Source organism: Salvia splendens, chromosome 6 (assembly GCF_004379255.2).
Source record: "Salvia splendens isolate huo1 chromosome 6, SspV2, whole genome shotgun sequence".
NCBI classification, from domain to species: Eukaryota; Viridiplantae; Streptophyta; class Magnoliopsida; order Lamiales; family Lamiaceae; genus Salvia; species Salvia splendens.
This window is the reverse complement of record NC_056037.1, coordinates 35,275,474-35,292,892: the sequence shown is the minus strand read 5'-3', so window position 1 is coordinate 35,292,892 and position 17,419 is coordinate 35,275,474. Positions and strand designations below refer to the sequence as shown.

At 40.2% G+C, this 17,419-nt stretch overlaps 3 protein-coding genes across 5 annotated transcripts; all 3 read left to right on the top strand.

The window, feature by feature from the left end:
• Positions 1–1,991: 1,991 nt before the first annotated feature.
• On the top strand, positions 1,992–6,465 carry LOC121808062 (protein MLN51 homolog). 2 transcript variants are annotated; one of them, XM_042208402.1, is made up of 11 exons: positions 1,992–2,734; positions 3,207–3,315; positions 3,400–3,620; positions 3,706–4,436; positions 4,657–4,774; positions 4,952–5,077; positions 5,255–5,298; positions 5,388–5,433; positions 5,513–5,714; positions 5,990–6,049; positions 6,161–6,465. In XM_042208402.1, the coding sequence occupies exons 1-9, from the start codon at positions 2,235–2,237 to the stop codon at positions 5,538–5,540; spliced, it is 1,923 nt and encodes a 640-aa protein (XP_042064336.1). In that variant the 5' UTR covers positions 1,992–2,234; the 3' UTR covers positions 5,541–5,714; positions 5,990–6,049; positions 6,161–6,465. The 2 variants fall into 2 exon arrangements, with proteins under 2 accessions (XP_042064336.1, XP_042064337.1); XM_042208403.1 differs by lacking the exons at positions 5,513–5,714; positions 5,990–6,049; positions 6,161–6,465 and having other exon boundaries at positions 4,861–5,077.
• Positions 6,466–6,922: 457 nt separating this feature from the next.
• LOC121809187 (putative oxidoreductase TDA3) lies at positions 6,923–8,217 on the top strand. Its single transcript, XM_042209728.1, has 2 exons — positions 6,923–7,775; positions 7,850–8,217. Exons 1-2 carry the CDS (start codon positions 6,923–6,925, stop codon positions 8,215–8,217), a joined length of 1,221 nt encoding a protein of 406 aa, XP_042065662.1.
• Positions 8,218–13,135: 4,918 nt separating this feature from the next.
• On the top strand, positions 13,136–17,054 carry LOC121809491. 2 transcript variants are annotated; one of them, XM_042210143.1, is made up of 5 exons: positions 13,136–13,457; positions 13,727–14,799; positions 15,245–16,134; positions 16,385–16,441; positions 16,713–17,054. In XM_042210143.1, the coding sequence occupies exons 2-5, from the start codon at positions 13,827–13,829 to the stop codon at positions 16,956–16,958; spliced, it is 2,166 nt and encodes a 721-aa protein (XP_042066077.1). In that variant the 5' UTR covers positions 13,136–13,457; positions 13,727–13,826; the 3' UTR covers positions 16,959–17,054. The 2 variants fall into 2 exon arrangements, with proteins under 2 accessions (XP_042066077.1, XP_042066076.1); XM_042210142.1 differs by having other exon boundaries at positions 13,652–14,799.
• Positions 17,055–17,419: the final 365 nt, after the last annotated feature.

Sequence of the window (17,419 nt, the reverse complement as noted above, 5' to 3'; positions counted from 1 at the left end):
CATATTCAAGAGTAAAAAAAGTAAAGTCGCCAATGATGTAACATTTAACACATTGTTTCCGTTCACACATTCATTAATAATCTATCGTTAACAATGTAGAATCCTTTCGAAAATATATGTTCTTTTGTGGTGAATGATTATTTTTATGGTTCTTCATAAAAAAAAATTAAACAAAGCCCAGCCCAGCCTAGCCTGAACCTAGCAAAATTAGAAAAAGACCGGCCCAACCCATCCGCCTCAGACATGGGCCAGGGCCGAACAGGGCCTCAATATAGGCGGGCCAGGGCTGGGCTGGGTCGGCCATGCCCACTTGACAACTCTGACCGTAAAGATTGGGCAACTATTTTATAAAATCAATTTAGAATATCAAAACATCTCTTAATATATCTAAACACCATTTTGCCAGTAAAGTATATATAAGATTAATTGATCAAACTATCCGCCAGTAAAATAATTAGGCATCGTTTGGTAGCTATGCCATGTTTCGACTAGACATGATATAATTTGTGATAGTTATCATAGTTTCGATTAATTAATTTATCTTAATTGGGTGTTTGATAGCTTAAGATAATTATAAGTTATCTTATTTAAGTGTTTGGTACAACAAGTTACAAATATGGATATAATTATAATTGTCAAAATTATCCTCATTAATTTAAGTTAATGACTAAACTACCTTGAAGAATAAATGCTCTCTTCTATGGCACACTCTCTCTAATGACAGATCCAAAAAGCGGAACTTGCGGAGTTGAAAATGTAATTAAAAATATTATAGTAGTATATTATAAATAATTATTATATATATTACAATTTAAGTATTATATTATCTTTTTTAAGGTATGGTAAAAAAACACGTCACACAACCTTATATAGTAGTATATTGTTTAGACTAATATAGAAATTTTAATATTTTAAAATATTTTATTTTAAAATTTGTGATATGTTATGTAAATTGTTTTGATCATTTTTATTATTTGAAGTACGCTTTTGTTAACTTCTAATTATAACAATAATTTTATTTGTAATTTTATAAATATTATTTCCTATGTCCCATAAAAACATGACATTGGGTATGACACGAGGATTAAGAGAAAATTGGTAAAGTAAGAAATAGAAGGAGAATGGTATGGTAAAGTAAGATAAATGAGGAGAATAGTAGCTAAAGTAATGTTAGTGGATAATGAGACCTATATTATTAAATTGATATAACTTTCCAAAAATGGAATGCACATATTTTTGTGGGATAGACGAAAATAGAAATTGCACATATTTTTATGGGACGGGGAGGTATTATTTTTAACTAAAAATGGATGGGTAGAAATGTATTTTACTAAATTTAACTAGGTATATTAGATATGTAACATAGGCAAATTGGTAGTTACAAATGTGATTGAAACATAGGCTTTTCAGTGGGCTTTGTGCGGGCCGGATACCAAACACGGGCTACGTAGATTGTTAACATAGCTACCAAATGCACAAATAAACCCAGACTACTCCTATTATCTAGACGGAACATAGCTACCAAACGATCCCTTAGTGTTTTAACACTGCAATTATGTCAAAAATATATTAGTAATATATCGATAAGAGATCGTATCAATGACCTACTTTTTTGTGATGAATGATTATATACTCTGTAATGTTTTGTAAAAATTAAATGATTCCTATAACATTGATAATTTCTAATTGTGATTATTAAATTAGGTCTTTGCAGTTCCCTTTTTATTTAAATAACTTTTGATAATGTTTCAAAGGACAAATAACTAATTGAATGAAATAATAAAGCAAATGGCATTAGAGACAATGAGGATTTTTAAGGGCCAATTTGAAGCCCAGTAGATTTAAGTGGGTCGGGTCTGGTCTCGAGTCGATTTGAAAAGCGGACTCGGATCCATCCGAATCAAATGTAATTTACCCAAAACACCCTGTAAAATTAGATAATTACCATCCGTATTAGGTTTTTGGTTGCTTTCAATATGAGTAAAGAACTTCAACTCATCCGTCAATGCCTCTTTCTCCATCTCTAAATTAATCATTGATTGGTGAAAATTGACTATTGACTCTTCCTCAAGCTTGTAAATCCAAAATCCTATAAATTCTAGACGAATTTACTGTGGGATCAAGGGTTTTTCTAATTTTTCTGACCCCTTTCAAACCCTAAGTTTTGTAGTAACTGCTGCTCTGAATCTCGGTTCATATTCTGTGTTGACGTTGAACTCAATTGGTTACTGGTGATGGCGGCGGAGGAGGTTGAGTACGAGAGCGATCCGGAGGAGGCGAAGTTGTCGTTGAAGATGCGGCGGAGGGAGGCGAGCGACGACGAAGAAGAAGAGGCGGAGCAAGGGTGGAAACCGCCGCGGAGGATTGAGTCGGACGGGGAATCTGAAGGTGCGGCGGCGGAGTATGAGGAGGAGTTGGACGAAGAAGAGGAGGATTATGATTTGGATGAGGAGGAGATAGAGGGGGTAGCTGTTCAGTGTGAAGAAGGCGGTGGTGGAAGAGGTAAAGATGTTGCGGAGGTGGTGGCGGTGGAGAGAGAGGAGAGTGGGAGTGAGAGGGAAAGAAATTTTGAGGGAAATGACGATGCAGGTGAAAATAATGATGGGGATAAGAATGCGGTTGATGGGGAGCATGAGGAAGAAAAGAAGGAAGTAGAGCCCTTCTCTGTGCCGACTGCGGGGGCATTTTACATGCACGATGACCGATTTCGAGACAATGCTGGCGGGCGAAATAGGTATTGGACTGAGTCTTTGTGATGTTTAGATGTTGAAAAAATATAAGCTTGTTTGTTAATATTTGGCGGAGAGAGCTTTGTGAACTTCTTTTGTTTTCGTTTGAATCATGCTTTCTCTTTCTTGATTGGACTTATAGGTGAGAATGGATAAGTTTCTTATAATCAGTAGAAAGCACAGAAGAAAATGTAAAGATGTTATTTTTAGATAGTTAAGTATTTTTATACTTCTTAGTTGAAACCTAGTTGTGTTTTTTATAATCTTACTACAGTTCTGCTTTGCTTCACGTTCTATGCTTTGTCCACTATTTATTTATACAGTACTACATTTTAAATTCCACTGTCTTTTTCCTCACCCGTATGATGACCTTTCTCCACTTTGTTTAATGCTGCTGTTCAGATAATGTTGATGCTCAACCCTTTTAAGTATTTTCAGAAATAATGCACTTATTAATGTAGGTTTTGGTGTTATTAGGAGAACCCTTGGAGGAAGGAAATTGTGGGAGTCTCAATCTCAAGATGATAGGAAATGGGGGCACGATAAGTTTGAAGAGCTGACTATGCAGGAAAGGCATCATGGACAGGTGAACCGGCCAACATTTGCTAGTATGTTTGTGTCTCTATGAGGAAAATTTTGTAGTGCATTCCTTATATGAATTGATTTGCAGGGTAGAAGGGGTGCTAGGGGACGCCATAGGGGCCGCAATAGAAATAGAGCCACAGACCCTGGATTTGCACAAGTAAACCGACCCAAAGAATACATTAATAACAGCACAGAGAATAATAATTATCAGGGCAGTGCTCCCAAGGGTGTTAGGGGACGAGGGCCTCGAAGATATCAACCATCCTTTAAGAACAACAATGACTCTCCAGCTACACAAAACAAATAGTGAGTATAACCCTCTTCTCCCCTCTTCCCTTATTTTTCGTTTGATGTTTTTTTCCTCTCATTTTTGCTATTTTTTCTTTTGTAGCCCTGGGAAATCGGTTGAAAAGCATTCCAATGTCAGTTCTCGAAGGAGTAGTGAACCTGTATCTAATGCAAAACCTGATGTAGTTCCTAGAAAACAAGTAGCCTCCAATTTGAACATTGCTTCCCCTCCATTTTATCCTACTGGTTCTTCCACAAAAGATAACACTGCACCCCCTAAGAGGGATGTCCATGCTAGTACAGTTAATCGTGGCCAGCAACCAGTGGTGGGTGAGAAGTTTACTATGTCGCAGTCTACTGCTACTATGCGAGGAAAAAATATAGTGGATTCCATTGGTCAACCTCAGTTAAGGGGCCAAGGAAGAGGACCAGCTTCCTTCACACAGATGGTTTACCAACCAGTTGTCTCTAATAACCAACATAACAGGGTTCCACCGCCTAACCAGCAACAAAATGCTCAGAGGAATTCTGGTCAAAGTCGTGCTCAGTCTTCTCTGCAAGATTCTTCCCAGCAGTTTACGCAACGTGTGCCTAGTAATTCACAAGCATTCTCTCCACCTAAAGCTGCTGGTGCTGTAAATACATCTGAATCTGGGGATGTTGAATCTGCTTCAGAATTAAATCAGCCTAAGACAGCATTGGTTGCTAAAGGAAAAGGGAGTGCTCCCGGCAGCACTAAGGGCTCGTTCCTATATGGTGGAGCTCAGGTTATGGGATCCTCTGCCAGTATGGGCAGTGGCCCTGGTGATCAAAACTTCCCAGCTTTCTTACCAGGTATTACGTGTGTCTATATATATATATATATATATATATTCAGTTAGTGCAGGGTCTCTTCTTTTCTTTGTTAAGTTTCTTAGAATGGGTTTTTATCTGACTTCTATATAATGACATTAATTTGCTATATATGTAACCATTTTATTGCTATCTACTATATTTGTTCCTGATTAACATCATTTTTAACTTGATCTAACATCTGCTCTTCGGTGAAATACAGTCATGCAATTTGGAGGCCAGCACCCTGGAGGAATTGGGGTTCCTGCTGTTGGCATGGCCTTTCCTGGATATGTTGGTCAACCACAACTTGGCGGTCTAGGGAGTTCTGAAATGACTTGGTAATACCTCTAGCATCATCCAGTCTTCAAAGTGCAAAGTAGATGTTTTCTGTTGACTCTATGATTCTATCTTGTTTATCTTTCAGGATATGGATAGATTCTCTTATCTTACAACCTAGATGTCCTATTTTCTGCTTATACAGTTTGCATCCCCAACTCTGTTGTAAAACGTTTCAGGCTTCCTGTTTTAGCGGGTGCTGCTGGAGCGTTAGGTGCAACATATTGTCCGCCATATATAACTGTTGATGGTTCATATAATGCCCGGCCTTCTGGGCAGGAATCTTCCACAGCAGCTGCTTCAAGGTAGAGAATTTGGCTGTAAAATCCTAGTACCTTGTATTTACATGGAATTCCTTGTTGGAAGCACCAGTCTCACACATTCTTTTATTTGCTTGCCTTAATAAAATATTTCTCCTTTTATGAAGTTAAAAATCCATATTATGGCACAGCTTACACGTGAACTTCATAATTTCATTGCAGCAAAGAGAATAGCAGTGCAACAAAAGGTCCTTCACAGAGGCCTGGTATGTCACATCAAACATTTGGTTCTTCTAGCTTTGTACACTTCCGTGTAAATGCCTTTTGCGGACCTAATTATTTGTTCCCTGTATAGATCTTGCAAATGATGATTTCGGCCAGAGGCAAAAGAACCCTCGCAGGCAAGTGTGGTTTGTCAGTGCCGTCTGTAGTTTTTTAATTAATGATCTTGTTTCTAACCTGACATGCATTGATATGCAGATATACAGAGATGAAGTTTGACCAGTGAAGTAGCTGGATGGCTTGGTTGTCTTGGAATAAGCATATAATCAAAAATCTTTAGAGTCCTTCAATCTGTTGGGTGTAGCAGAGTGTTTGGGTGTGCTTTTGGTGCAGGCCTTCTTCCAAGGCCCATTGTCTTCTCTAGTCGTTGATCTGGAGTGCACTTTCTCTGATATTTTAGGTATTGACTTAAAAGTGACAATATTTAATAATCTTTCTTGCATTTTCCCCTTTTACTTGTTGGATAGCGCGGGGGGTTGGGGTGAACACAGTGATTTTGAATAATCACTAAAATGATACTGGAGTTGTCATCTTGTTTGCCCATGAAGGTGTCTTCGCTGCTAGTGTAAAAGAAGTGTAATGGAATGGAGCATTATCTGAAAATAGGAAGTATGATTATTCTACCGACTAAGCTATTTACCATCACAGTTTGATAATGCATCTATCTTTCTCCAGGTACTTGAAAACGCCTCCTGATCCTGCTGCCTTAATTTGATGAACACTGCAGCTTGACAGGTGGCAGTTCCGTGTTTTTTTATGTTTTGACGACACTCAGATAAAAGGATATGGAATCTAGGTATTTGAATGCAATGTAGACTAATAAATGAGTTTAATTTTGTGATGCAGGTTATTGTGCATTAGTGTTTACCTGAATTATGCAAGAAGATTGTTATGGAGCTTTCAGAAAAAGAATAACGAGTATTGTTGTGCAGCCGCTGCTTGCTTGCTTTATCAAACTACGTTTCGCCTGGTATTATATGGATCTTATTTTCTATCCGATCAAAGGGTTCGTTGTCTTGCAGTTTCTAGTATTTTGGTTTGAGTTGAACTTTATTCTCTGCATATGAACTACTGTTCGCCTTTGTGTAATTGTGTTACTAAAATGTTTCATTTTGATATTTCATTATGTCTACAATCTAAAGTTTATTTAAGTGGGGACTCTATCTCTAAAATACTACTACTAAAATACATTGTATTACCAATCTAATAATCTATATTAGTATAAAAGTGGGATATATTTTAGTCGACTATTTCCATCTGCTGTCTTTCATAATTCTTGAATAATTTAAGATGCTCTATATCACGGACATATTTCGTTACGTAATAAAAGGAGATATTGTTAATTTGTTACCAAATAATCATATTGTTAATCCATTTTATATACTCCCTTCGTCCGTGAATAGGAGTCCCTTTTTATCATTTTAGTCTGTCCGCGAATAGAAATCCCGATTTACTTTTAAACTAAATGGTAATAGGCTCCCCATATTTCTACTCATATTTCATTTAAAACTAATATATACTTAAATCATGTGCCGCCAGAAATAATAGTACTAACATTCTCACGAGTTATCGCTAGCCGACACGTTTCAGCCAAAAAACATCTAAAATATGGCATCAGTTCCTCTACATCTCTCTCTCTCCCGGATCCATGCCCGACAACCCATACCCGACTCGATTAAGCTCTCCTCCTCACAAATCATGGATCCCCAAATTCCGCCGAAAAGAGTAATCGTCTGCGGCGGCGGAATCATCGGCGTCTGCGCCGCCTACTTCCTATCCAAAAAAGGTGCCGCCGTCACGGTCGTCGAGCAATCCTCAATCGCCTGCGCCGCCTCCGGCAAGGCCGGCGGATTCCTTGCCCTCGACTGGTGCGATGGTGGCCCGGTGTCCTCCCTCGCACGCGCCAGCTTCAATCTCCACCGCTCACTGGCCGAAGAGCTAAACGGCGCGGAATCGTACGGATATCGCCACCTCTCCACCCTCAGCCTATCAATCGCCGAAACGACGTCGGTCCGATCGAAGAGGCCCGCACCAATTGTACCGTCCTGGGTCGACGGGGCGGCGAAAAGCCCTAAAATTATCGGGACGACGGAGACTACGGCGCAGGTGCATCCGCAGCTCTTCACTAAGACGCTGCTGGAGAAGGCCGTGGAGGATTACGGAGTGGAGGTGGTTATTGGGAGAGTAGAGAGCGTAGAGGCGGCGGGAGGAGCGGCGGAGGCGGTGGCTCTGGCGGATGGGCGGCGGATTGAGGGCGATGCGGTGGTTTTGGCGCTTGGGCCGTGGAGTGGAAAGTTTGGAATTTTGAAGTCCGTATTTAGGGTTACTGGGCTTAAAGCCCATAGCATTGTGATGGAGCCCCGAGATCCTTCTGCAATTTCGGCCCATGCATTGTTTCTCAGTTACTATTCGGCCCAAGGTGGAAAGCCCATGGACCCTGAGGTGTATCCTCGGCCCACAGGTAGTAGTAATAAAATCGGCTGACGCATCATCGCATATTTAAAACTAACTCGAATTTGGTAATTTGATAAACAGGGGAAGTGTACATATGTGGGATGTCAGCAGAGGCAGAGGTACCGGATGAGGTGGAGCAGATAACTGCAGTGCCGGAATCTATTGCGGTTCTCAAGACGGTGGCTGGGAGTGTGTCGAGCCAGTTATCGGAAGGTGAAGCCACGGTGAAGGCGGAACAGGCGTGCATCTTGCCCTGCACCGATGACAGTGTGCCTGTCATCGGGGAAGTTCCAACCCTCAAGGGATGTTACGTGGCGACAGGCCACAGCTGTTGGGGCATTCTCAACGGCCCAGCCACGGGCGCCGCCATGGCCGAGCTTGTCTTAGATGGCCGTGCAGCTATCGTTGATCTCGCACCGTTTAGTCCTCTAAGGTTTCTTTCCACATGAAAATGGTAGGAAAATGATATGCTAGTTAATGTTTATGTGATACAGTTTTCAAACCAATGAGTTGTGTAAATTAGATTTAGTAGGCCTTTGATTTGTTGTTTCCTCCAACTATCAAATTGCTTTATCTTTAATTGAATTTCTCAATCAATATGTTTTACTACTCCATAATTTAATTTTTTTTTATCATATTATTATTACCATTGAATCTAGTCATGCTAGATTAATTTTAGAGTAAGGTTGAAAATGGTCCTAAACATATGACAATTTACGATTTTAGTCATGTACATTATATTTTGAATTCTTTCGTCCTTCACATTTGAAAATGGGCCAGATTTAGTCAATTTTAGTCAGAACCGTTAAAATTAACGGTCAACAACGATTTAACTATTTTGACTAAATTAGAGGTTTAATTAGAATATTTTATATTTTTCTTAATTCACACGCTCTCTCTCAATTTAAACTATTTTGACTAAATTAGAGGTTTAATTAGATTATTTTATATTTTTCTTAATTCACACGCTCTCTCTCAACGCCCTCTTCTCTCCTTCTGTCAACACCTTCTTTCCCTTCCACTCCACCACCCTCCTCTGCCGCCGCTCCTGCTCACCGAGTTCGTATCAATTTATGCTACATCTTCTCTTGGTGTTTAATTCGCCGCCGCTACTCCTCTAATCCAACCATATATTTCCTCACCTCTACCCGGATAATCTCCTGCATCACTCTTATCGATCCCCCGCTAAAGGGCATATAATTGACTTCTGCTTGCCTGCCATTGCATCAGTTTAATAGGCGGCGGCGGGAATTGTACATACTTAGGTTGAATTTGGTGGAATGAGTTGGTGAGTTAGTGTTGTGTTTAACGGAGTCGATTGCGGGGAGTGAATGGCTAAGACTGATGGGCGGATTTAGGGTTGGAACGGTACGGTATACCGCGCCGAAATGGCCATACCGCATACCGTACCGTACCGTGCGGTATGACCAAAAACCATACATTTACCGTACCGCTTTTGTCGGTATACCAAAATTTAGATATCGTTACCGTACCGCTTTTGTCGGTATACCGTACCGTGATTTCGGTATACCGCAATATGCGGTATACCGCGGTATACCGTGATTTCCTGTATATACCGCAATTGCGGTATATACCGTATTTGCGGTATACCGTGTTATTTGCGGTATATACCGCAATTGCGGTATAACGCGGTATACCGCGGTATATACAAAATGCATACATTTACCGTACCTAAAACTGTCGGTACGGTATGATACCGTACCGAAAAGTACGGTATACCGAAAATTCGGTATTTTCGGTATTTTTTTGGTACGGTAAGTGCGGTATTTCGGTATATTTTCCCAGCCCTAGGTGAATTAGCGAGCGGAGAGCAGGTTTGGGTTGAATCAAAGGCGGAGGGATTGGGGTAGGGCGGAATAGGTGGCGGAGTCGGTGCTGACGGATCTCTTCAAGCAAGGAGCTGTCGTCTTCGGTGAAAGAGGAGCACTTGCGGTTGTTTTTATGGCGTTGGCGGTGCGGCAGGAGAGGGGGTGGACGATGGTGGCCCATTTGTTGACGAAGCGGGTGTGGGCGCGAATGATGGTGCCGTCCTCGTCGGGGTGAAAGCGTGGTGCTTGACCTGAGGGGAGAGCTGGTTGCACCAGCGGAGGCGGCAGCTCTTGCCGGAGCTGCCGAGGGAATGAGGGATTTAGGAATGCAGCGACGGCGATGAATCGTGTCAGAATCACCAGAGTTATTGATTTGAATTGATTGGATTGCTTTATGTTTTTGTTTTTAGCTATAATGAAGAAGAAGAGAAGAAACTAATTAGTGACCCAATAAATTAAGTTATAATTTAGTTGTTAATAAAACATAATTAGTAACATGATCTAGTCAAAGTAGCCTAAATTGCAGTTGACCGTCATTTTTAAAGGTTCCGTTTAAAAAGGACTAAATCCGGCCCATTTTCAAATGTGAGGGATGAAACAATTCAAAAAATAATGTTCTGGACCAAAATCGTAAAATCGACGTTTGGTTAGAACCACTTTTGACCTTTAGTCCTAATTTTACAACTTAATTGACTATTACTACCTTTTACTCAAAACCACTGTCCAATTATTACAACTTAATTGACAATTACCACCTTTTACTCAAAACCACTGTCCAATTATTTGCTAAGCCTAAACAAAGCTTGTCTTCAAATGGAAACCAGAAGACAAATAATTACGAAGTTTCAATTTAATTGTCAATACATCAAAGAATGTTTTACTATCCCATTACATTAATTGGATAGCCTCGAGATTAAAGTCTTTAATTTAAAATTTAATAATTGCTATTATAAAATATTTAAATTTATAATTGAATTTGAATTATAAACTCTTTCAATTATATAATTAAAATAAATATATAAAAGTCTATTTGTAAAATAGAATATCTCTACCAAATACTCCCTCCGCTCCCCATTAATTGACATCAATTTCATTTTTCATCCGTCCGCAATTAATTGACACATTTACTTTTTACTTTTGGTAATGAACTTCACATTCCACTAACACATTACATTTCACTGATATTTTATTATGAAATTAATATATAAAAGTAGGACCCACAATCTAATAATATTCCATTCACTTTTCATTATATCTCTTAAAACTCGTGCCAAATCAATCGATGTCAATTAATGGAGGACGGAAGGAGTACATATGTATAAACACAATTTGATAACGCACAATGCATACAATACACATATATTTGTACATACAATATAGGGTTCAGAATATATCATACACACAAAACACATATAATCATAAACCCTACACACAATTTAGAATATATCTAAAAATATGTAAAATTACATAATGTACTATATAAATAAAAATAAAATTAGTTTTGATTAATTTTTTAATTTACCATGCAAAAGTTTAAAATTAAAATAGTAATTTTTCCTCAGTCCTTTAATTTGATCAAATAAATATTAGAATAAATTTAAATATTACTAGTATAACTTGAAATTTTAGTTACATAATTTTACAACTATGACAATTCAATCTGATTAGAGCATCTCCAATGGTCGGTCCGCTCGCCGAACCATTGGCCGGTCCGCTATCCGATTCCCGGCGCTGGTCGGTCCGCTCGCCGAACCATTGGAGTCAGCTAGCGCCAAATCGGCGAAAAAATCGGTGAAAAAATCGGCGAGCGGACGCCGATTCTCGGGCGCTGGCCGCCATTGTAGGCGGGCGATCGGCCAACACTTTTTTTTAATTTTTAAAACACTATATATACGCGATTTGCACGTCATTTTCATTCGCACCGCTTGTTTTAACTAATTTTCTCTCTCACTTAATTTCTGTACAAGAGCAACAACGTGAAATGAGTAACACGGGTGGTAGTAGTGGTGGTAGTGGTGGGATGCCGAGGAGTACGAACGACAAATGAACGAAGAGTTGGAGGCCTGTACGTCCCGCGAGATAAACCGGTTGCTACAAAGGGCCTTGCAGCCGGCGGTACCTCAACCTCCACCTGTTGTCCACCGACGAGTAATGATTGATCGGGATCACGCAGCTGCACATCAGCAGCTATATGAAGTCTACTTTGCGGAGGAGCCGCAGTTTGGGGCGTCTCTTTTCAGGCGGCGTTTTAAGATGCTTAGGGCAGTGTTTATGCGTATCGTTGATGCTTTGGAGCGTCGATATTTGTATTTCCGGTTCAGGTACGATGCGGCTGGCAGACCCGACCACACACCTATACAAAAGTGCATTGCTACAATCAGGCAGTTGGCCGACGGAGGCGCGACAGACATGTGGGACGAGTACCTCCACATCGGTGAGACGACTGCCCTGGATTGTCTAAAGTATTTATGTCAGGGCGTCATTGAAATATTCCGTGATCAGTATCTTCGAAGCCCTACCCCTGAAGAGTGCCAGGATCTGATGCAGATGCACGGGGAGAAGCATGGGTTCCCCGGGATGTTGGGCAGCATAGATTGAGAACCAGTGCCAGGGCGTCGGTCCGGCCATCAGTTTTATCGCCAACGGGAACCAGCATGATATGGGCTACTACTTGGCGGATGGGATATACCCTAGGTGGCTCGTCTTTGTGAAGACGATCAGATGCGCATCAGATGAGAAGAAGGCATACTTTGCGGAACGACAGGAGTCGGCGCGCAAGGACGTGGAACGCGCATTTGGTGTGCTCCAGTCTCGATGGGCGGTAATTAGGGGTCCAACGCGTTTGTGGCATGTCGACTGCATTGCTGATATAATGTACGCATGTATTATCGTGCACAACATGATTGTCGAAGATGAAGGTGTACAACTGACTAGTTGGGCCAATAACGATGCTAATGAAGCCGGCCCAAGCCACGGGGTGGCCGCCCCAACGTACAAGGGGGTACCTCATGATGAAGTCGGCCGCCTCAAGGCACATGCCGACATGCGCCAAGTGGATGCTCATATTCGACTCCAAAAGGATTTAATTGAAGAGTTGTGGGCGCGGAGTACTGCACGTCGTTAGTTTTTTTTTAGTTAATGTATTTTTTTTAATTAATGTACTTTTTTCTAATTTAAATATTATTATTGAATCTTCCCGTATCTGTGTCGTAAATTTAATTCCGTATTTTTTGTGATTGTTAATTATTTATTTTTTATAATTTTGTTTATTGTGGCTAGCTTATTGCTTGTTTAGTTGTTTGTACTGATGATGTGGTAGGAGGAGTTTTTAGTGCTGATAATGTGATGTGGTAGGAGGAGTTTTTAGTGCTGATAATATGACAGGAGGAGTTCTGGCTAGCCTAAAACCGGCAAACTATTGGAGATGCTCTTGTACTAGTATCAAAGATTACATCTATCAACAGCCAATGAAAAGTTGGTAGAAGATCTAGTCTGTAAAACTTTCATCCTAGCTGACTCACAATCTTTAACTCACGTCACGTGACCTGTCTCTCTCTGAATCCTCTATCGTCACTTTCTCTCTCATGAGTTTTACCTGAAGAATTTGAGTAGATTTACTACGGTAGTTGTTGATACACTTACTTGATCCGAATACTCACTTTACAATTGTCGGTGCCCTCTCATATTCTTTCAGATCTTCTCCTTTCTCCTTTCAGCTCTCCGATCTTCTGCAATTCAACTCCTCCTCATTTTTCAATTCAATTTCACCTCTGTAAATAATTCCGCCAGAATCATTCTTCCAATATCACTTCTCACCTGCTATCAGCTCCTCCGCCGGAATCATTCTTCCGTTTAACATCGTGAGTTTTCCGAGATTCTGGAAATTGTTTTTTTTTTTGTGTGATTTCTTGGATATATTTCTTTGGCTCGGAGTAGTTGAATTTGTGTTCTTTTTCTTTTTTAAAAAAATTCTGGTTTTCCTAACTAAGATGGATTCAGATGATTAGGTTAGGGGAATTTTGATCTTAGAGGAAATTTTGATTTTCTATTGCAGGTTGGTGTTGTGCATTGCAGATTATCGATTAGGAAAGCAGATAAGTAGTTTTCGCTTTGTTTCTTGGTATTTCAGATTGAGGATTTGAGGTTGGGGCAGCTTCGGCATTTTGATGAAATGTTGTTGTATGAGCATCTAGAAGCTGTGATAGTGTAGTGATTAGAAATATTTTGCAATGGAGGATATGAACATAGTTAGGTTGTCCCCATTGAGGCCGGGTGGTGGCGGTTTGAAGTCACCGTCCTCAGGGAAGTCGACTCCGAGGGGCTCTCCTTCCTTTAGGAGGTTGAGCTCTGGTCGGACTCCGAGAAGAGAGGGCGCCAGAAGTGGTGGTCATATTTTTTCCTATTGCTTCAGAAGCAACCGCATTGTGCTTTGGCTGCTTTTGATCACTCTTTGGGCTTATGCTGGATTCTATTTCCAGTCGAGATGGGCGCACGGAGATAATAAGGAAGATCTTTTCAGTGGCGGCTATGGAGGTGAAATAAATGGTGGAAAACCTGGATCGCAAAAGAGTAACAGGAGGGACTTGATTGCTGCTGGAGCACTTGAGTCCAAGAATGGGACGAGTAACTCAAGTTTGGAGAATGTGGAAGGTGATCTTTCTGAGAGGGGAAGTGGTAATTCGTTCAAAAAAAGTAAGGCTTCGAAGAAGAGAAGTAAGAGATCTGGACGTAGTTCACGTAGGAGGAGCTCTAGTAAACTGAAGGTTGTGACACAAGATGTAGAAAGTGAAGTTGATGTACCAATTGAAGAAATTCCCAAGAAGAATACAACTTATGGATTCCTTGTCGGTCCATTTGGCTCTGTAGAGGATTCGATTTTGGACTGGAGTCCGGAAAAGCGGTCAGGCACCTGTGACCGGAAGGGTGCATTTGCACGTCTTGTTTGGTCGAGGAAGTTTGTGTTGATCTTCCATGAGCTGACCATGACAGGAGCCCCTCTTGCAATGATGGAGCTGGCAACTGAGTTTCTGAGCTGTGGAGCTACAATATCAGTTATAGTTCTGAACAAAAAAGGCAGCTTGATGTCAGAACTACACCGAAGGAAAATTAAAGTGCTCGAGGACAAGTCAGATCTGAGCTTCAAAACAGCCATGAAAGCAAATATCATAATCGCAGGTTCTGCGGTCTGTTCATCTTGGATAGGTGAGAATACTCTAATCATGCATTTGAGAGTTTAGATGGAAGCACTCCCTAATTTTGCTTGCCTTAAACTATATCTTTTTGATATACTGCTACTAGATGCTGATAGTTTGATATATTTGTGGAATGTGAAGGCTTAACTATATCTTCTTGATTTTTCTCATCATTTGGTCATTTTTCGTAGTAGGATAGTTTTTTATGGCAACTCCTAAGCAAGATAACTTCTGCTTGGTGCAAAATATGATGCTATGTGTGCGATGTTTGGCGCTTAATAGATAATGAAATTGTCACACAATCTTTCACTTGTTTAATCAGTGAATAACATATGATTGAACCAGCCTTAGTGTGGATTGCCTTTTTTTTACTTTTCTTGAATTCGTGTGACATAGTCTCACATATTGATTAGTAGATGTCTAATACCTCTTCCCTATCTCATATATGGTCTCAGAACAATACCTGTCACGTACTGTTCTCGGTTCTAGTCAAATTATGTGGTGGATCATGGAGAATAGAAGAGAGTATTTTGATCGGTCAAAGCATGTGCTCAACAGAGTAAAGAAGTTGATTTTTCTTTCTGAACAACAATCCAAGCAGTGGTTAGCCTGGTGTGAGGAAGAAAAGATCAAGTTAAAAGAAGAGCCTGCATTGGTGCCACTCTCGGTCAATGATGAGCTAGCCTTTGCTGCAGGCATCTCATGCTCGCTAAATACTCCATCATTCACTACACAAAACATGCTAGAAAAGAGACAGTCGTTGAGAAACGCTGTTAGACAAGAAATGGGACTGGCTGATGATGATATGTTGGCTGTTACCTTGAGCAGTATCAACCCTGGAAAGGGTCAGTTGTTGTTTATGGAGTCGGCCCGCTTGGTAATTGACCAAGGCCAACAGCTGAACAGTTCTGGCCTGAAAGATCCAATCCTAATGGATCACGATTATTATTCCAGAGCTCTACTTCAGAATCGGAGAAGGGACATTAAATCTTACAGTGGACCAAAGCTCTCTGGTAAATCTTCTTCAAACACAGACACGCCCATAAAGAAAAGAATAAGGTCATCTCATATCTTCACCAACGAGGGTAGACTCGATACTATGATGTATGGTAGAGAGGCTAGAAGGAGAAAAATGTTGTCCCAAAACGTTGGAAAGAAGGGACAGAATCTTAAGGTACTCATTGGCTCAGTCGGATCTAAAAGCAATAAAGTACCTTATGTGAAAACACTTCTTACGTACCTGTCAACACACTCAAACTTGTCGAAGTCTGTGCTGTGGACTCCAGCAACAACTCGTGTTGCCTCCCTCTATGCCGCAGCAGATGTTTATGTAATGAATTCTCAGGTAAATATAGCTGCTTGCTTTATTCGTGATTTTAGACCTCATCATCTGAATAGATACTGTTTATACATGGATCCCTACACTGTTCCATTCCATTTCGCATGCCCAATTATGATATCTATATGAGCATCAGGAATCCGTTTTAATGTTACATGCCTGTACACTTGTGATGCTAAACTTTACTGATTGCCACGTTTTTAATGTTTAATGTTTATCGTTGCCCTATGAATTAACTGCACGTTATGTTTTGCAGGGAATAGGAGAGACATTTGGAAGGGTAACAATTGAGGCCATGGCATTCGGACTTCCTGTATGACAATCTTCTTGTTCTAGTGCTTAATTTGGACCTAAACCCTATCATTGTTTATCAATATTCAATCATAAGGGAAAAAATGAAATTAATTTCACCATTATGATCAGAATATGGCTGTGTTTGGTTTAAGAAAATTTAAACACGTCTGCATAGGCTAATGCCTCAACAGCATGCATAAATATAATAATCTCTTGCTTTTGTTGTTTTCTTCATAATTTACAAGTTTCCTTTTTCATTACTGAATAGCTGTGTTCTTTCAATGGTGCAGGTGCTGGGAACGGATTCTGGGGGCACAAGGGAGATTGTCGAGCACAATGTAACGGGGCTACTCCATCCTTTGGGGCGCCCGGGCTGTCAAGTTCTTGCAAGAAACCTCGAATTCTTTCTTGAGAACCCATCAGCAAGGCAAGAAATGGGAATGAGGGGAAGAGAGAAGGTTGAGAAGATGTACATGAAAAAGCATATGTTTCAGAAATTCGGTGAGGTGTTGTACAAGTGCATGAGAATTAAGTAGCATCTCACTCTTCTACTTTCAATCTACTTTGGAAATGGCTTGTTTAGCACATTGCTGCTATTAGCTTCAGAAATGATATACATACCTATTTCTTCATATCACTAGTTAGTTTTCATGCATCCTATAATTCTCAAGTGAAGTTGCAATTTCACTTGCTTTGTGACTTGTGAGGGTGTCACCAATTAATCCGTACAACTGGTTGATAGAGTATAAAATAAAAGCATAAATAAAATAAAGCACCATAGAAAGAAATTAATTTACATAAAAATAATTACATACTCAACATTTAGAAAACATGTGTTTGCAAAACCTACTTCTACATACTACAAGTAATCCGATAAATTAGTCGCACGTGATATTATTACAAATCTAAATTTGATACATGAAAATACTCCCTCAGTCCCGCGTTACTTGAACGTTTCCTTTTCGGCACGGAGATTAAGGAATGCGTGATAGACAAA

What these genes read in the sequence shown, in the direction of transcription:
- LOC121808062 (XM_042208402.1), top strand. Translation starts at nt 2,235, where the DNA reads ATGGCGGCGGAGGAGGTTGAGTACGAGAGCGATCCGGAGGAGGCGAAG. An exon ending in CCAGCTACACAAAACAAATA is followed by an intron (nt 3,621 to 3,705) that starts GTGAGTATAACC and finishes TTTCTTTTGTAG; the next exon opens with CCCTGGGAAATCGGTTGAAA. An exon ending in CTTCCCAGCTTTCTTACCAG is followed by an intron (nt 4,437 to 4,656) that starts GTATTACGTGTG and finishes GGTGAAATACAG; the next exon opens with TCATGCAATTTGGAGGCCAG.
- LOC121809187 (XM_042209728.1), top strand. Translation starts at nt 6,923, where the DNA reads ATGGCATCAGTTCCTCTACATCTCTCTCTCTCCCGGATCCATGCCCGA. An exon ending in GGTGTATCCTCGGCCCACAG is followed by an intron (nt 7,776 to 7,849) that starts GTAGTAGTAATA and finishes TTTGATAAACAG; the next exon opens with GGGAAGTGTACATATGTGGG.
- LOC121809491 (XM_042210143.1), top strand. Translation starts at nt 13,827, where the DNA reads ATGGAGGATATGAACATAGTTAGGTTGTCCCCATTGAGGCCGGGTGGT. An exon ending in GGTCTGTTCATCTTGGATAG is followed by an intron (nt 14,800 to 15,244) that starts GTGAGAATACTC and finishes ATATGGTCTCAG; the next exon opens with AACAATACCTGTCACGTACT. An exon ending in CCATGGCATTCGGACTTCCT is followed by an intron (nt 16,442 to 16,712) that starts GTATGACAATCT and finishes TCAATGGTGCAG; the next exon opens with GTGCTGGGAACGGATTCTGG.